Source organism: Bufo bufo, chromosome 2 (assembly GCF_905171765.1).
Source record: "Bufo bufo chromosome 2, aBufBuf1.1, whole genome shotgun sequence".
NCBI lineage: Eukaryota > Metazoa > Chordata > Amphibia > Anura > Bufonidae > Bufo > Bufo bufo.
The window spans coordinates 238,964,627-238,983,905 of NC_053390.1; the positions used below are offsets into that span (position 1 = coordinate 238,964,627).

At 42.1% G+C, this 19,279-nt stretch overlaps 1 protein-coding gene across 1 annotated transcript in view; it reads right to left on the bottom strand.

Moving 5' to 3' along the window:
• Positions 1-1,348: 1,348 nt before the first annotated feature.
• Positions 1,349-19,279, bottom strand: part of GALNT9 (polypeptide N-acetylgalactosaminyltransferase 9) — an 832,217-nt gene continuing 814,286 nt past the window's right edge. The window contains exons 10-11 of the mRNA XM_040416273.1: positions 15,946-16,113; positions 1,349-1,495 (exon numbers count right to left, since the gene is read on the bottom strand). Coding sequence (XP_040272207.1) covers positions 1,349-1,495; positions 15,946-16,113 — 315 coding nt within the window. The remainder of the gene's footprint in view (positions 1,496-15,945; positions 16,114-19,279) is intronic.

Genomic DNA, 19,279 nt, shown 5'->3' on the forward strand with positions numbered 1-19,279 from the left:
CAACAAATGGTTATACCCATCTCAGACATTGTTGGCATATTGCTAAGATATGTCACAATATCAAATAGGTGTGGGGGCCCCAAAGCAAAGGAGAGAACACCGACATGCATGGAGTGCTCTGCATTCACTTCTTTGGGAGTTCAGAAAATAGCCAAGTGAAAGCACTCAGTTATTTTTGGAAGTCATATAGTGTTGAATAGAAAACGCACCACGCAAGCACTGCCACTTCTCCATTCATTACTATGGAACTACCAGACATAGCCGAGTATGTGCTTGGCTATTTTCAGGACAGTGCCGTGCGCCCTCCTTCACTTTGGAGGGCCTGTTTTGGAGACAGGAACGAGTACTAGAGGTGGGACCTGCATCTTTCTTACTTTGGTGGTATATCCTAGTGATATGCCATCAATGTATGAGATGAGAATACCCCTTTAAGGGGTTAGAATAATCTCCTCATCACCGTATGATAATTTCAACAAAACATCTTATTTTTCTGTCTTTTCTTAAGCAAACTACTCATATATTTATTTCTAACTATTTTAGGTTTAAATTTCAATAAAGCTATTGACTAGATTAGTGACTCTTCTAATGAGAAGACACTGGTGAATAAATCTGACACGTTCGTTAAGAAGTAGCACATTAATAATTATTCTGACCATCAAAGGAATGAAGGTCCCAGTATCTGTGAACCTCTCGTCCAGATAGATCAATCAGGTAATGTAATTATTTATCTATGAATGAATTTGTACCTCAAGGAACAGATACAATTTGTTCCATTGTACTGTAACAGTGGCACAGATGAAGATCTTCTCTATGACCAAACCACACCTGCACAATGATCTTGCCAGTGCTTTTATCAAACTGTTGGGGTAATGACAGCAGCTATATTTTTTGCCCATTGGTGATTATTGCTTACTTACATTTGCATCTTATTTACATATTATTTTGCACAATTAATCACACATGCTGATATGAGGGATGCTCTGTTCTCTTGTATAGGAAGTACAATAAAAAGGCACATGATCATTCATTGTAGGAATTGTGCACCAGTCTGTAACATTAAATTTACCAGCAGAGAGAAGCTTTTTATTATACCCTTCTGAAGTACAAACACAAACTTTTTCCAGTCTTTTAATCCTCCAACTTTGACGTGCTCTGCCCATCTCTTCCTTTTGGTATTTCCACACGGAATCCATGACAGCCTGTCCGCATAGTGGGATGGCTATTATCATGTGATGTTCAGTGGTCCATGAACAGATGGTAGAAAATGTCCTCTTTTCTTGTGTTTAACCAAGAAGGCATCTCTGTATGTTCCTCAGGTCTAATTAGAACACCTCCTCTCCAATAACCATCAATTCCGACCATGTTTTATCCAGTTTCTTATAATCCATTTCTGTCCAGAGCATCTCTGCACCACCAGCCTCAGTCCAAAATTGGCATCCTTGGACATCTCTACCTCCAGACAGCGGCCTGTGTCCTTGCTGACAATCGGGCTATTCTGTATGTTGGATAGAAAGCAGAATTTATTATCTCATATGCTATAACATAGCATTTAAGTTGAATGCAAAAGGTACAGTGGACCAAACTTCTCTAATTTATGCATTTTTCTACAAGTAAAATAAAACAGTACACTCCGTAGGTACATACAAAGGTTATAGCTAGGCCAAGTACAATGCTCGGCTATCTCCAGTGCTCCCATAGAAATGAATGGAGAGGCGTTGCACATTTTCCACCAGCGCTCCGTCTATTTTAGGGGTGGTCCCCTGTTCTCGTGATCATGGTGGACCCATCAGTAGGACCCCCATTGATCTAATAGTTATCCACCATCCTGTGAATAACTTTCTCTAACTGGAGTACCCTTTTAATGCAAAATATCAACTGAATAAATTAATTACTTCATTTGTTTATTCTAGAGGTGGGACGAATCAAATTTTTTTCAAATCCGAATCCAAAAAGGTTCTCGAATATATTGAATCTTTCGAATCTCGAATCCTACGAATCCTGTACATAAGAATTATGGGGATCTGTGGATGACACTTATGGAGGGGGGATCTGTAGATGACACTGTTATGGAGGCATCTGTGGATGACACTGTTATGGAGGCATCTGTGGATGACACTGTTATGGAGGGGGATCTGTGGATGACACTGTTATGGAGGGGGATCTGTGGATGACACTGTTATGGAGGGGGATCTGTGGATGACACTGTTATGGAGGGGAATCTGTGGATGACACTGTTATGGAGGGGAATCTGTGGATGACACTGTTATGGAGGGGAATCTGTGGATGACACTGTTATGGAGGGGGATCTGTGGATGACACTGTTATGGAGGGAGATCTGTGGATGACACTGCTATGGGGGGATCTGTGGATGACACTTATATGGGGGGTATGTGGATGACACTGTTATGGAGGGGGATATGTGGATGACACATACCGTATATAGCATCTTATGCTATATGTGTCATCCACAGATCCACCCCATGACAGTGTCATCCACAGATCCCCCTCCTTATAACTGTGTCATCCACAGATCCCACCCCATAACAGTGTCATCCACAGATCCCCCTCCCTATAACAGTGTCATCCACAGATCCCACCCCATAACAGTGTCATCCACAGATGCCCCTCCCCGATGCTCACATGAGTGTACATTTGACAGTCACATTTCTAAACTGTAATCCATATCCTGCAGTAACTTTAACTTTAAATAAGCGGCCGCTCATCTCTACTAGTACATTACACCACTCCTCAGCTAGCTTTGATAACAGGGCCAAGCTACAGCCTACAGGCAGTGAGCGGGTAGTGCTCACAGTGACATCACGCGCCTGTGCTACCTAGTGGGAGGAGCAGGCGCACCGCCCGCACTGCCTGTTAGTTGTTACTGAGCGAGCGCTGATTTAAAGTTAAAGTTACTGCAGGACCAGGTCAGAGGATACCGATTACAGTTTAGAAGAAATGTACACTCCTGTGAGTGGTAAAAATGAATGGGGGCACATTTCAGTAGGGGGGGCACATGGGGGGGGGCACAGCCACTGGGGAAATAGCAGGCGTCTCGGGAGGCGTGGGGACGTGGCGCGGGGAAGTGATGTTGCGGCGGGATTCGTCGGATTCAAGTCCACAAATCCCACGAATCCAGCAAGATTCGAGGGATTCGTAGATTCGACGGATTCGTTGTCCCACCTCTAGTTTATTCATTCTTTTAAATAGAAACAGAGAGAGAACAGAGAGAAAGATGGCATGAAGCAAAAAGATGGAATTTCACAGCAAGCAGTGGATTACAAAATTCAGCAGAACTTTATGACAATAAAGAACAGGGGTAATCGGACCAAGATTATTTTAACATGAAGTATAATGTTTTACCTATATATATATATATATAATGTATATGTATAATGAAAGCGGCACAGCGATCAAAAAAAGTTACGGTGTGCCAGCAGTTGTGGAGGTGATCCAACATCCAATAAAATATAAAATTACATGGCACTCCCAAAGGTGTGATTCAAAAGTAATGTTCTTTAATCACCAAAGCTTTGGTAATTAAAGAACACTACTTTTGAATCACATCTGTGGGAGTGCCGTGTAATTTTTTTAATATATAAATTTATGTTGTCTGTATCTGTTTTACGCACAGCCAAATGACTAGACCAATCTACACCAAATTTGGCATATAGGTAATTCAGGGGGTTAGAGAGGTTTTAGCTCTCTAGGACCTACCATTCTTGAGGTATTCGCCAAAAAGCACATTTGCCACCATCATATTACCTGTATTAGCGAATAGAACTCATCGGTCATTCCTTGACTGACATACACACAGTCAAATGACCCCTACTGGCCAATAGAAGCTTGCATGTTCTTTACTATTAGCCTCACTTAAAGTCCCGGCAACCCCTGCAGATCAGCTGTTTCAGGGAGCCGCTGTGCTCACTGAAGCTCTCGGCAGCTTTCTAAGGACAGCGGCGTATGTTGCATAGTGGCACTGCTTGGTATTGCAGTTTAGCCCCATTGACTTGAATAGGGCTGAGCTGAACTAGGCCATGTGACCAATATACTGTGATGCTTGAGTATGTGGTGCTGATCGGCAAGGGTCCCAGGTGACCCCCCCCCCCCCCCGAAGATCTGATACTGGTGACCTATCCTGAGGATGTCATAAATATATTTTCCTGGATAACCCCTTTAATTCTTACTCTCACTGACATATGTTAGCCTCACTAACATACACACAGTTTTACACCAGGTTGCTACTATTATAGGGACACAGTGGATCATGTAACTATTATGGGGAAACTGTGGATGTTACTGTTATAGGCCACTGCCGAAGTCACAGTTATGTGGGTGCTGTGTATGTCACTGTTATGTAGGAATAGTGCATGTCATTGTTATGGGGGCACGGTGGATGGGCAACTGTGAATTATGGCATTGTTATGGGAGCAGTGTGGTGTCTCTGTTATGGGGTGCTGTACATGTTGCTATTATGGGGGCACTGTAGATGTCCCTGTTATAGGGGTTTTGTGGATGTTACTGTTATGGGGGCATTGTGGATGTCTCTGTTATAAGTGCACTGTATATGTCACTGTCATAGGGGAACTGAGGATGTCACTGTAATACTATCAATTTAATGGGAGAGCTGTGGATTTTGCTGATATGGGGCAGTGTGAATGTCACTGTTATGGGGCACTGTGAATGTCACTGTTATGAGGGCACTGTGGATGTCACTATTATGGAGGCACTGTGAATGTCACTGTTATGGGGGCACTGTGAATGTCACTGTTATGGGGGCACTGTGAATGTCACTGTTATGGGGGCACTGTGAATGTCACTGTTATGGGGGCACTGTGAATGTCACTGTTATGGGGGCACTGTGAATGTCACTGTTATGGGGGCACTGTGAATGTCACTGTTATGGGGGCACTGTGGATGTCACTGTTATGGGGGCACTGTGGATGTCACTGTTATGTGGGTACTATGTATGTCACTGCTATGGGGGCACTGTGGATATTTGTTAACCACAAAAAACAAACAAAATAGACCAGTGCAAAACCGGGGAATTTTGCTAGTGTGTGTATATATATATATTTACATACACACCAATCATTACGAATAATTTCCATGCATACAGTGTTTGTGAACCTTTCTGAATTTTTTATATTTCTGAAGAAATTAGTAAAACAATACATGCAATGCAACAGCTCTCTGCAAACCAAATAAAGTACAAAAATGCATAATAATTGCTAGTGCTATACTTATAAATTAGAGATGCTTGGCAAATCATTTTGTACAAATTTATTTGAGCCCGTCTGCCGCACGTCAAGGCGATCATTGTAATACGGGTTCCTAACACTAAATTCTACCTGTTATGTGCCATGACGGTTACCATACAGGGAGTGTAGGTTCCACATGCATGCTGGGCCTGCTTTAATTTCTGTCATTTTAGTGCCAAAATGGCCTCTATTATATCCAAGGAATGCAGGCACCAACATGCATGCCGGGCCCACTCCACACCTCTCCTGGTGCTAAATAGCCACCAAAGAATGCAATGAGAGTCCACAACTATATCTCTCCTGGTGCCAAATGGCTTCCAGTGAGTGAGGGAGAGCAGGCCAAGCTATATGCTCACACTAATTAAAATCAGCCTATGGGGCAGACGAGCTGGTGAGTATATAGCTTAGCCTGCTCTCCCTCATTCACTGGAAGCCATTTGGCACCAGGAGAGGTATAGTGTGGACTCTCATTGCATTCTTTGGTGGCCTTTTGGCACCAGGAGAGGTGTGGAGTGGGCCCGGTATGCATGGTAGTACCTGCATTCCTTGGATATAATGGAGGCCATTTTGGCACTAAAATGACACAAATTAAAGCAGGCCCAGCATGCATGTGGAACCTACACTCCCTGAATTGTATGGTAGCCGTCATGGCACATAACAGGTAGAATTTAGTGTTAGGAACCCGTCTTAAAGAGATCGCCTTGACGTGCGGCAGACGGGCTCAAATAATTTTGTACAAAATGTATTTGCCAAGCATCTCTAATTTATAAGTATAGCATTAGCAATTATTATGAATTTTTGTACTTTATTTGGTTTTCAGAGAGCTGTTGCATTGCATGTTTTGTTTTACAGTGTTTTCAGCCATAGCAACGTGCCCCTGCGCATTGGGATGTGCTAAATGACCCCCTTTTTCTTTGCAGTCTGAAGAAATTTGACCTAAAACACGAGTCCTAAAAGTAGATAAAGATAATTAAATCCCAGTCAAAAAAAATATTAGGCTGTCATTTATTTACTGAGGAAAACAATCCAATATCACCATGTCTGTGAGCAGCAAAAGTATATGAACCTTTGCTTTCAGTATCCGTGGCGTGCCCCTGTGTGCAGCAATAACCAAACATTTCTACTAATTGTTGACAGTGGTGGTCTTTACCTCCATGCAAACCACATGATTGCATGGGGCCCCTGAGTCAGACAGCACCACAACCAGGGCCACACCACACTGTCCCAGTGTTCACTCTCATAGGCCTTAGGATATTAGGCCTGAAGCCTAAGAGGCAGTATGATGAAGCAGGTGTTGTCTCCAAGCACAGTTGGATGTGAAAACATCATCACGTCAATGAGACCTGGAAGTCGCGAAAACATTGTGATGTTTGCCCCGGGCATCAGGGAACTTAGGCCGCCAGCATACATACTGTAGCAGATGGCGGCATAGAGCGAGAGTAAGGTGAATATTTTTTTTTTCTTTCCCAGAACTACTGGTGCCAGTACAGGGGCATTACAAAGGGCCATTATAATAACTGGTGGCATTAAACATACTGTACTTGGGGAAGTACAGAGGACCATTATAAGTACTGGAGGGAATTACAGGAGACCATTGTAAATACTGTGGGCAGTACAATTATAAATACTAGGGACATTAAATACTGGGGGCAGTATAGAGGCATTATAAATATGAGGGCACTGTTACTACTGGGGGTTCTGTGAGAGCATTATTATGGGACACAATATGGAGGGCACTACTACTAATAGGGGCACTTTCAAGGAGCATTAGCACTGCAGGGGGCACTATTACTAATGAAAGCCCTCTGGCAGAGAACTATTACTTGGTGAGACTTTTGGGAGAAGTTTAGGGACTATCTGTGTGGCACTGTTATTTCATATGTATAGTATTTTGGGGAATTGGGGAGCACAGTGGACACAGTATTGAGAGTATCAGCAGTATGTAGTACTGTTAAGGTGCCAGGAGGATGATAGAAAAGTGAGGAATGTACTGTAATATGTTTATGTGGCAAACTCTGTAGAGACGAGACGTGGCTGAAATAATTTATCATGGCGATCTGGTCCAAATAGAGAAGATGAGGAAAGAGAACTCCCGTATCAGATAACATCACAGCATTTACAGGTACTATTACACCAGCAAATGTCATTCAAGATCACTATAAACGATCAAAGATGTAGCGATTTGTTAACAATGAAAATTTTGCATGTTATACACATAAATAATCGTTCATACTTGCGGTAGTTACTTGTTCACTTTTAAATCGTTCCACATGTAAAGGTATGTATGAGATCATTAGCGAGTAGACAACTCAATATTATATGAACAGATCTATTAAAGGGGTTGTCCGGGTTCAGAGTTGAACCCGGACATACCTCCATTTTCACCCCGGCAGCCCCCCTGACTTGAGCATCGGAGCAGTTCAGAGCTAGAAACCCCCAGCTTCAGGCATCCAGCAGAGGCTAAATAGCCCAAGCAGCCACATCCACACACACATAAACCCAGTGTTAAAACACTAGGAAGGGAGTTAACCCTTCCAACACCAGACAAGGGGAGGAAGCCACTTAAAGGGGAAGAGCACACACAAGCATGGAAAGCTACAATGCAAAGGCATATTTTGGAGATCCGGTGACGGGCTGCCAGGAAGCCCGGTGATGTCACCGGCACTAATGGGCGGGATTTAGCGCTGCCCTAGCCAGTAAAATGGCTAGGGCAGCGCTAAAGCCCGCCCATCAGAGCCGGTGATGTCACCAAACACACTGCCAGGCGGAAGTTTCCGCCCGGCAGTGTATTATGATAAACAAAAGAGCCCTTGCCCTGCGTGATCTAGCGCAGGGCTGTCACGGCCTATGGTGTGCGCTGTGACACTGTTGCTACACTTGCAGTTGCCCGTGGCAGTGTCTCGGCCTTCTGGGTGATTGCTGTGACATGGTTTCCACGCATGTTGTTGCCTGCGGCAATGTGTAGCTTTCCATGCTTGTGTGTGCTCTTCCCCTTTAAGTGGTTTCCTCCCCTTGTCTGGTGTCGGAAGGGTTAACTCCCTTCCTAGTGTTTTAACACTGGGTTTATGTGTGTGTGGGTGTGGCTGCTTGGGCTATTTAGCCTCTGCTGGATGCCTGAAGCTGGGGGGTACTCCAGCCATGGTGTATGCTGGAGCTATCTTCCTGGTCTTCATATTCCATCTGTCCAGTGAGGGCCAGCCTTGTGGTCATAGAAGATGTTTTTATGGTGTCTTATGTGTATTGCAGCTATGGGTGTCCTGGGTCCCTGTGTGGTTTGTGGTGTGTGCTGTGTCCTTATGTTGGTGTGGACAGCAGCACTAGTGCACAGGTTCCAGTCAGTGTGTCTGTGGCAGGTAAGTGAGTTATAGGTCTCGCTTACCTGCCATCTCTATAGCTGTATGTGTTCCCCTCTCCTTGCAGCCTGGCCTCAGATAGAGACTCCTGTTCCTCCATGACTGGGATGAACAGGTCGTCTCTTCCCTGCTCCTAAGTGAGGGATTACCAGGGCGACTTAGGGTTTCTAGGTATCCTGAGTATGAGTCGTCCTACCATCGGGGTCCACTCATACAGTGAGGAGTCAGGGAGAGGATTAGGGATGCAGTAGGAGGTGACCTGCTCCCTTATTACTCCTTTTGGCCAGGCTGATCCCCTTTTTCCCTTTGACACCGCACGGTGGGGGGTTTCCCCCACTCCCCGTCGTGACAAGGGCAAGGGATGGCATTGGAGCATGAGATGTTTTGATGCTAGCTCAGGGGGGCTGCCTGGGTGAAAATAAGCGTATGTCTGGGTTCAGCTCTAAACCTGGACAACCCCTTTAAGGAGGAGCGATCGTTTTTTAGCATTCTGTGGACCAGAAATGAGTGATTTGTTGCTCGTCTTTGAATCATTCAGACATTACATCACACGATTCTTGTTTATTTTCGCTCGCATGTACGAGAATCTGTATGATATTCGCTCCTTGTAATAGGGCCTTAATAGGTATGATGTACTGTATGTAATGTACAATTCCAATATGCCTTTAGCAGTAGGACTGGGTAAGGGGTTTGATTGAGAATTTGACAAGGGGGAGCACCATTATCACTTCAGGCAGCAGAAAGCTAGAATCTTCCTTGGCCACAACTTTCAACTACCGGTATATCTGCATTAGATAGATAACTGTTCTTTAAATAAAACAGGTCACCCACTCACACCTGATTGTCACTAGTGATGAGCGGCATAGGCAATATTCGAATTCGCGATATTTTGCTAATTTTTGTCCGAATATTTGCCATAAATTTGCAAATTTGAGAATTCGGGATCTCCACTCATTAGTTACAAAAATCGTAAAAGTAATATATTCGCGATAAAAATTTGTGATTAGAATATTCTCAATCAACACTAAGGCTGCGTTCACACGGGCGAGATTTCCGCGCGGGTGCAATGCGGTAGGTGAACGTATTGCACCCGCACTGAATCCCGACCCATTCATTTCAATGGGGCTGTTCAGATGAGCGGTGATTTTCACGCATCACTTGTGCGTTGTGTGAAAATCGCAGCATGCTCTATATTCTGCGTTTTTCACGCAACGCAGGCCCCATAGAAGTAATTGGGATTGCGTGAAAATCGCAAGCATCCGCAAGCAAGTGCGGATGCGGTGCGATTTTCACGCACGGTTGCTAGGAGACAATCAGGATGGAGACCTGATCATTATTATTTTCCCTTATAACATGGTTATAAGGGAAAATAATAGCTTTCTGAATACAGAATGCATAGTAAAACAGCGCTGGAGGGGTTAAAAAAAAAATATAAATTTAACTCACCTTAGTCCACTTGATCGCGCAGACCAGCATCTCCTTCTGTCTCCTTTGCTGAACAGGACCTGTGGTGAGCATTCATTACATGAACAGGACCTTTGGTGACGTCACTCTGGTCATCACATGATCCATCACATGATCTTTTACCATGGTAATGGATCATGTGATGACCGAAGTGACGTCACCAAAGGTCCTGTTCATGTAATGAATGCTCACCACAGGTCCTGTTCAGCAAAGGAGACAGAAGGAGATGCCGGTCTCCGCGATCAAGTGGACAAAGGTGAGTTAAATTTTTATTTTTTATTTTTAACCCCTCCAGCGCTGTTTTACTATGCATTTTGTATTCAGAATGCTATTATTTTCCCTTATAACCATGTTATAAGGGAAAATAATACAATCTACAGAACACTGATCCCAAACCCGAACTTCTGTGAAGAAATTCGGGTTTGGGTACCAAACATGCGCGATTTTTCTCACGCGAGTGCAAAACGCATTACAATGTTTTGCACTCGCGCGGAAAAATCGCGGGTGTTCCCGTAACGCACCCGCACATTTTCCCGCAACACCTGTGTGAATCCAGCCTAAGGGGTAGGCAACTTTCCTATTGGTTGCTAGGGATGTTGCTTAGTGCCGATATTCACGATAATTTTGTGATAAATTCATGGATAGGAATATATAGCACTATATTCTAAATATTTGCGAATTCTCAAAGTGGCGATATTTGCGATTAAAATTCGCGATTCGAATATTCGCGCTCAACACTATTGAAAACATGTGATTTTTATTTTACATTCAAATTTTCTGCTAATCCCAAAGGTTCAAATACATTTTCCACTTACAGACATGTGATATTGGATCATTTTCCTCAATAAATAAATAATATTTATTTTTTTACTTATTTGATTTTTATCTTTATCTCATTTTAGGAATGTAAAAATCTGATGTTGTTTTAGGTCAAATTTATGCAGAAATATAGAAAATTCTACAGGGTTCACAAACTTTCAAGAACCACTGTACCTGAGGTATGTTAACTATAATTATGTATGAACTATGCCATATGATTTCCTCATCTATATCATCTGTGTCTATCATCTGAACTCCATATAATCCCATATTCTATGTCAAGTGTTTCCGTGATCTATGTTATGTGTGTCCTTTATCTATGCCATATACACTCACCTAAAGAATTATTAGGAACACCTGTTCTATTTCTCATTAATGCAATTATCTAGTCAACCAATCACATGGCAGTTTCTTCAATGCATTTAGGGGGGTGGTCCTGGTGAAGACAATCTCCTGAACTCCAAACTGAATGTCAGAATGGGAAAGAAAGGTGATTTAAGCAATTTTGAGCGTGGCATGGTTGTTGGTGCCAGACGGGCCGGTCTGAGTATTTCACAATCTGCTCAGTTACTGGGATTTTCACGCACAACCATTTCTAGGGTTTACAAAGAATGGTGTGAAAAGAGAAAAACATCCAGTATGCGGCAGTCCTGTGGGCAAAAATGCCTTGTGGATGCTAGAGGTCAGAGGAGAATGGGCCGACTGATTCAAGCTGATAGAAGAGCAACGTTGACTGAAATAACCACTCGTTACAACCGAGGTATGCAGCAAAGCATTTGTGAAGCCACAACACGCACAACCTTGAGGCGGATGGGCTACAACAGCAGAAGACCCCACCGGGTACCACTCATCTCCACTACAAATAGGAAAAAGAGGCTACAATTTGCACGAGCTCACCAAAATTGGACTGTTGAAGACTGGAAAAATGTTGCCTGGTCTGATGAGTCTCGATTTCTGTTGAGACATTCAAATGGTAGAGTCCGAATTTGGCGTAAACAGAATGAGAACATGTATCCATCCTCTGATGGCTACTTCCAGCAGGATAATGCACCATGTCACAAAGCTCGAATCATTTCAAATTGGTTTCTTGAACATGACAATGAGTTCACTGTACTAAAATGGCCCCCACAGTCACCAGATCTCAACCCAATAGAGCATCTTTGGGATGTGGTGGAACGGGAGCTTCGTGCCCTGGATGTGCATCCCTCAAATCTCCATCAACTGCAAGATGCTATCCTATCAATATGGGCCAACATTTCTAAAGAATGCTATCAGCACCTTGTTAAATCAATGCCACGTAGAATTAAGGCAGTTCTGAAGGCAAAAGGGGGTCCAACACCGTATTAGTATGGTGTTCCTAATAATTCTTTAGGTGAGTGTATGTGCCTGATTTATGGCATGTATACCCCTGATCTACCCCAATCAGCTATAATCAATAGTGATGAGCGGCATGTCCCATATTCGAATTCACGATTATTTCACATTTGCGATTAATCGTAAATGTAAAAAATCTCGTAATGCGAATTTCATCAAAAAAGAACATATAGCATTAAATTTAGTGATATATATTCCTTTGAAGAATATTCATCATATTATAAAACATTAATATATACCAATATAGAGAATAGACCATAAAAAAAAGATTCTACCACTATATTAGTTAAATCACTATATATTATAAATGGTTCTAAATAAATGCTAAGCTCTTTGCCTCTCTCTTCAGGGATAAGTGCCGATATTCGCAGCGCAAATAAATTCGCATTACGAAGATTCACGCTTCAATCACTTACTCGTCAATGTAAGTAAGATTGGAGCCTTTGGACTTTTGGGACACAATCAAGAAACAGGGAGGGATGATGACATTACTTTACATAGTAAAGATCATTGTAATGTGTACTGTGGAAAAAATAAATAAAATATTGAATATTCGTAAAGCGAATATTTCGAAATTCTACATATTCGCTAAGGCTACTTTCACACTAGCGTTCGGGGCTCCGCTTGTGAGTTCCGTTTGAAGGGGCTCACAAGCGGCCCCGAACGGATCCGTCCAGCCCTAATGCATTCTGAGTGGACGCGGATCCGCTCAGAATGCATCAGTTTGGCTCCGTTTGTCCTCCGCTCCGCTCAGCAGGCGGACACCTGAACGCAGCTTGCAGCGTTCAGGTGTCCGCCTGGCCGTGCGGAGGCAAACGGATCCGTCCAGACTTACAATGGAAGTCAATGGGGACGGATCCGTTTGAAGTTGACACAGTATGGCTCAATTTTCAAACGGATCCGTCTCCCATTGACTTTCAATGTAAAGTCAAAACGGATCCGTTTGCATTATCATGAACAAAAAAAAAAAAAATTTTTTATTTTTTTTATTTTTTGTTCATGGTAATGCAAACGGATCCGTTCTGAACGGATCTAAACGTTTGCATTATAGGTGCGGATCCGTCTGTGCAGATACCAGACGGATCCGACCTAAACGCAGGTGTGAAAGTAGCCTAAAATGGTTCTATATAAATGCTAAGCTCTTTGCCTCTCTCTTCAGGGATAAGTGCCAATATTCGCAACTGCGCAAATACATTCGCATTACGAAGATTTGCGCTTCAATCACTTACTCGTCAATGTAAGTAAGATTGGAGCCTTTGGACTTTTTGGACACAATCAAGAATATGTGTACTGTGAATTTGTGCATTAAAAAAACAAAAAACAAAAAAAACCACGAATATTTGTTTTTACGAATATATATCACTATATTCAAAATATTCGCGAAATTGCGAAGTGTCGATATTCGCAATAAAAATTTGTTTTTCGAATATTCGCGCTCAACACTAATAATCAGCTGCCTAATATTGTGTAGGTCCCCTTGTGCTGCCAAACCAGCTCAGACCTATTGAAGCATGGACTCCACAAGACCTCTAAAAGTGTGTGGAATCTGTCACAAAGACATTAGTAGAGTATCCTGTAAATGAAGTCATTTTCAAGGTGGGACCTCCATAGATCAAACATGTACAGTGTAGGACTGTAGGTGCTTTCCAGGGATGGACAAGGGTCAACATAGGCGCTCTGGTCTGCAGCTATGCAGCTGTATATGCAGCTGTGATGTGTCCTGACAACCACCTCCTTACCATAACTAGCATTCTCTTTTTTAGCAATTTTTTGCTACAGTAGCTTTTCTGTAGCATCAGACCAGATGGGCAGCCTTTGCTTTTCACATGCATCAATGTTGGTAGTTTACCACTCCTTCCTTGTAGCACTGTTGGTTGGGGCTAACCACTAAATCCTCAGAACACCTCCACAAGACCCTTTGCAGGGTTGCCAACCAGAATTTTTCTTTCTTCTGTACAATTTTTTCCCAAAATCACGGACAGACAACATTTTTTACAAACAAATTGGAAAACCATAATGAATGATAAGGATTATAAGTAATACATGTCTATCGCTCATTATACTGATAAACACTCATTACTGTGAGCTGTAAAATGATGATAATTACCACCTAAATGATCTAGTTAAGTACAACCAGCCTCCAAAAAAACATAGACACATCTATTCTTTTTCACAGACACAGGAAAAATACTAACCTATTTTTACAGTCAGTCCAGACATTTCTGGAGGGTTGGCAACCCTGACCTTTTGCTTTGGGGATGCTCTGAACCAGTCATCTCACAATTACAGTTTGGTCCTTGTCAACGTCATTCAGATCCTTACACTTGAATAGCTTTCCGCTTCCAACTCATCAACTTCAAGAACTGACTGCTCACTTGCTGTCTAATATATCCCATTGTCATGAGATAATGTTAGTCACCAGTCAGTGTTTCTAATGTTACAGCTGATGATATGTGTGTCCCTGATGTATACAATGTGTGCCCCTATTCTATGTCATGTGTGTCCCAGATTTACAGGATGTCATGTATTAGGAAATGGTGTTATTTCAAGAAATAGAATTTATAGATGTAGAGAAATAGGAAAATACTCCTGGTCTGATATGTCAAAGCTGCCTCTGAAAAAATGTTATTTGTGCTCATATCATCCAGTCCAGTGTTTTATTTTTCCAGAGTAGGTTAGAAAATTAAAATAAATGAAAAAGTATATAATAAAATACATGATTCAGACTTTAATACTGACATTTATTAACATAAATTTGGACTCTGAAAGGGGTTGAGTAGTATGACGTAAGTGATTGTGAAATAGCAGAATGCAGAGGCCCAGATTAACTATTAGTTAGACAGTGTAAACTTGGACAAGGTGGTTTTAAAATGTGCCAGATTTATCACAGGGGCTCAAGCTGTATGGTAAATCTGATGTATGTTTAGATTGCCTGTCTAGCTTGTGGTAGGTTTTCAGATACAATTTTCTCACAATATGGTGCATTTTGTAGCAATTTAAGCCTCATCCCCTTTCCAGTGAAGCCCCATCACCTTACACTAAGCTTTGCCATTTCTTTAGTGAGGCTAAAAACATTCCAGAAAGCCCTGTTGCTCCAAATTGCGCAGAATTGTGCCAAACTGTGGCACTTTATTGATTCTGGGCCATAAAGTGGCGTAGTTTACCACTATGTACACCAAGCAAATACAGAGATCAGGGGGTACCCTGCTGGCAACAATCAGCCGGCTGTAAAAAAAAAAAAAAAAAACTAAAGGGGCGGACATGCTGCTTGTGCACTCTGTTCAGCTGTATAACAGTAGCAGAAGTGCCCAGTCTGCACCACTAAGCCGAGGGTGAGGCTTAGTGGGCTGACAATGGGGGGCTTAGCGGTGTGAAGAATTGATCTTAGATGTGCCAGAGAAGCCCGTAGACATGCCAAATCCAGCCCTGGAGCCATAGTGTTGTATTATGTAGTATTATAAACCTGCTTAGTACTGGTCCCTGATACCTGTTCTTCTGGACATTAGCAGGAATGGTGTCAGTGTTTGTGCACATGCTGCTTGACTGCACTTCAGCTGTTTAAATGCTCATATCCCAAATTGGTTTACATTAATTGCTTGCTTATAGTAATTTTGGGAATCTTACTGCAATATATGGCTATACTGAAATTATACTATTCAAATTTAACAGCTTCTCACCTGTGTGAATTCCCAGAGTTTCTGTGTTGGTCTTGGAACATCATCACATTTCTTAAGAGTAGGGGTTCTTCCTTTGCCATCATCAATGAGACACTTCGTATCAGGTAAGAAGGCAGTAGAGCCAAGGGGACCTAACTGCAGCAGCCCCTCAGCACTGTATCGTACCAACTGTATGAAAGCAAAAAAACTGTCAAAGACCATCCTACTGCTATTGGATATATTCTACATTTTTCAAAGCAGCACCTGGGTCTGAATACTTTCGTAAAAAAAAACAACCAAAAAACAAACCAACAATAATAATAATAATATAATAAAAATGTTTGTATAGCCCCTGAGTTATTCAATAAAATCTATTGGCATAGCACCACCTGCTGTTTGTTCTTGTCCTTACTTCTCTGTCAACTTTCCTGAGGTGGACACACATGCTCAGTTCCATCCTTCAACTGTCAGAAATACTCACAATTCATGACGCATGACTAAGGGGGTGTGACCTCTGTAACGTCGGGCAGGAATTGGATAGGAAAAGCTCAGCATTGTCATATAAGATATAGGCCTGCAAGGCATTTCTTGTATATGAAAGATATGATAAAAGAAAATCTGGATGAATCGGGAGTATTTCTGATACAGTCACATATATACAGTCAAGAGTATTGCCCTACTGTTTATATTGCAATTGTTGAAGTGGAGCTGACTGAGGCTCCAAAAGCAGACTGTGATTGTTACTCCACACGGGAGCTATATCTACTAGAAGAAATCTAGCAGAGCAATAAAGTGTCACATACTGTGTCTCGCACAAACATTTAAGGATTTATTTAACCACAACCCTCTCAGATCTGTATTCTGTGTACTTAGGGTACACAGTCAAAAAAGACGACTGAGGGGAGATATAATAACTATGTACAAATATATCCGGGGGACAGCACAGGGATCTCTCCCATCACCTATTTATATCCAGGTTTGTAATGAGGGGACATCCTCTGCAGAGGAAAGAAGGTTTGTACACAAACATAGAAGAAGATTCTTTACGGTAAGAGCAGTGAGACTATGGAACTCTCTGCCTGAGGAGGTGGTGATGGTGAGTTCACTAAAAGAGTTCAAGAGGGGCCTGGATGTATTTCTGGAGTGTAATACTATTACAGGTTATAGTTATACCAAAGTTGAAGACGGTCGGCACTCCTCTGGCAGAGTCGTGGTGCTCGTGTCCAGGGTATGAAAGCCCACTCACAATATAGAACAAAGGACCGGCACTTCACTGATGAACGAATCTGTGGCTTTATTGAAGCATAGAGGAAACAGCGCTGATGCGACACGTGTTTCGGCTCAGGTATGAGCCTTTGTCAAGCATAATGAATTGCACATGAAGCACATTTAAATAGACCGCCCAGTCGGCGTCAAACGTGACGAGGTCACATCACCATGGAATACATTCCAGGATACATTCTTTCAGCAGAAACGGGGTACCGCGATGGGCTCGCATGCCGCACCGCCATACGCAAATAGTTATATGTCCTGGCTTGAAGCAAATTTTATATACAAAAATCCACTATACATACAATCATGTATAGTGTGGCGTCGCTTTATAGACAACATTTTTTGCGTATGGCGGGGCGGCAGCGAGTCCCTTGATCAGTTCACCCAGTATCTAAACAACATATGGCCTGAGTTATGTTTCACAGTTCAGTATGATCTACAAAAGATACATTTTCTGGACACCTTAGTGATGAAGGATCATGATAATTGTGTGCAAACCGATTTGTACATCAAAAAAACAGACAAGAACAGTCTGTTACACTACTCCAGTAACCATCCACCGTCTGTAAAGAGGTCTTTTCCCTCTTCCCAGTTTAAACGTATTAAGAGAATTGTGTCGGATGAATCAGTGAGGGAGGTCAGATTCAGTGAGATTGCCAAAAAGTTTTCCTTGAGGGGATATCCAAGACCCCTATTAGATTCCGAGATGAAAAAATTTAGCAACAAAATGGAGATACCTAAGTCTCACATTGACAATAAACGGTTACCGTTTATTGTTAAATATCATCCATGGATCAACAAATTTCGCCATGTTGTCAATAAACATTGGGGGATTATGCGCACAGCCTATCCAGATACTGTTGAATTTCAGGATATCCCTATGATCTGCTACAAGAGAACTAGGAACATTAGAAATACCATTGTTAAAGCGGACATAGGGGGTATCATGAATATGCCTCGTCAACTTTTCCTTTCTACACCCAAGAGGGGCACTTTCCCTTGTTTACAGTGTGTTCACTGTTCTGCGGTTATTAAGGGTGAATCCTTTGTCCATCCGCATACTGGTAAAAAATTCCCTGTAAAAGGTTTCTTTACCTGTGATAGCAACTTTGTGGTGTACCTGTTAAAATGCCCTTGTGGCTTACTGTACATTGGTGAGACATCTGTCAGAATGAAAGACAGGTTCAGCAATCATAAATCTACCATACGCAAGAAAAATCTGCTGTTGCCTGTTCCTTCTCATTTTGACAGATGTGCTCACAATGTTTCGCAGCTGAGATTTCAGATAATTGAGCAGGTGCTGCCACCACGCAGAGGAGGCAACAGGTTGCTATTACTCAAGAAACGTGAAAGTTTTTGGATCCACACTCTGCAGACCATTGAACCAAAGGGTTTAAATCGGGAATACTATTTAAATGCATTTTTGTAAGGAAAAGTTGTCTTTTTATATCATTGTAATAGACAGCATTTATTATTGTATTTTAACACAGGACATATATATTTTTTTGCATTTGTTTAGTCACAGAGGAAATGAAACAAATGAAAAAAGCAACAGGATTTGATATTCTCAGATTATGTGTAGCCTGTGGGAGACTTATTTCACAGGGTAATTATTGTTATATATATATATTTCTTTATTTTTTTGTTGTAGTTGTATTTATTGTAATTTTTTTCTCATGCCATTTGCATATTTCTCTTTTCTGTGAAACCCATTTTGTGATTGAGATAATACGAAGTAATTAGATTATATGTTGAAAAGCATTGTAACTTTGTAGCAACAATGTTTGTAATTGTTGCACTTTATGTTTTGTGTATCTCTGTTTCCATGGTGATGTGACCTCGTCACGTTTGACGCCGACTGGGCGGTCTATTTAAATGTGCTTCATGTGCAATTCATTATGCTTGACAAAGGCTCATACCTGAGCCGAAACACGTGTCGCATCAGCGCTGTTTCCTCTATGCTTCAATAAAGCCACAGATTCGTTCATCAGTGAAGTGCCGGTCCTTTGTTCTATATTGTGAGTAGGTTATAGTTATAGATTTCTGGTGAGGTCGTTGATCCAGGGAGTTATTTTGATTGGAG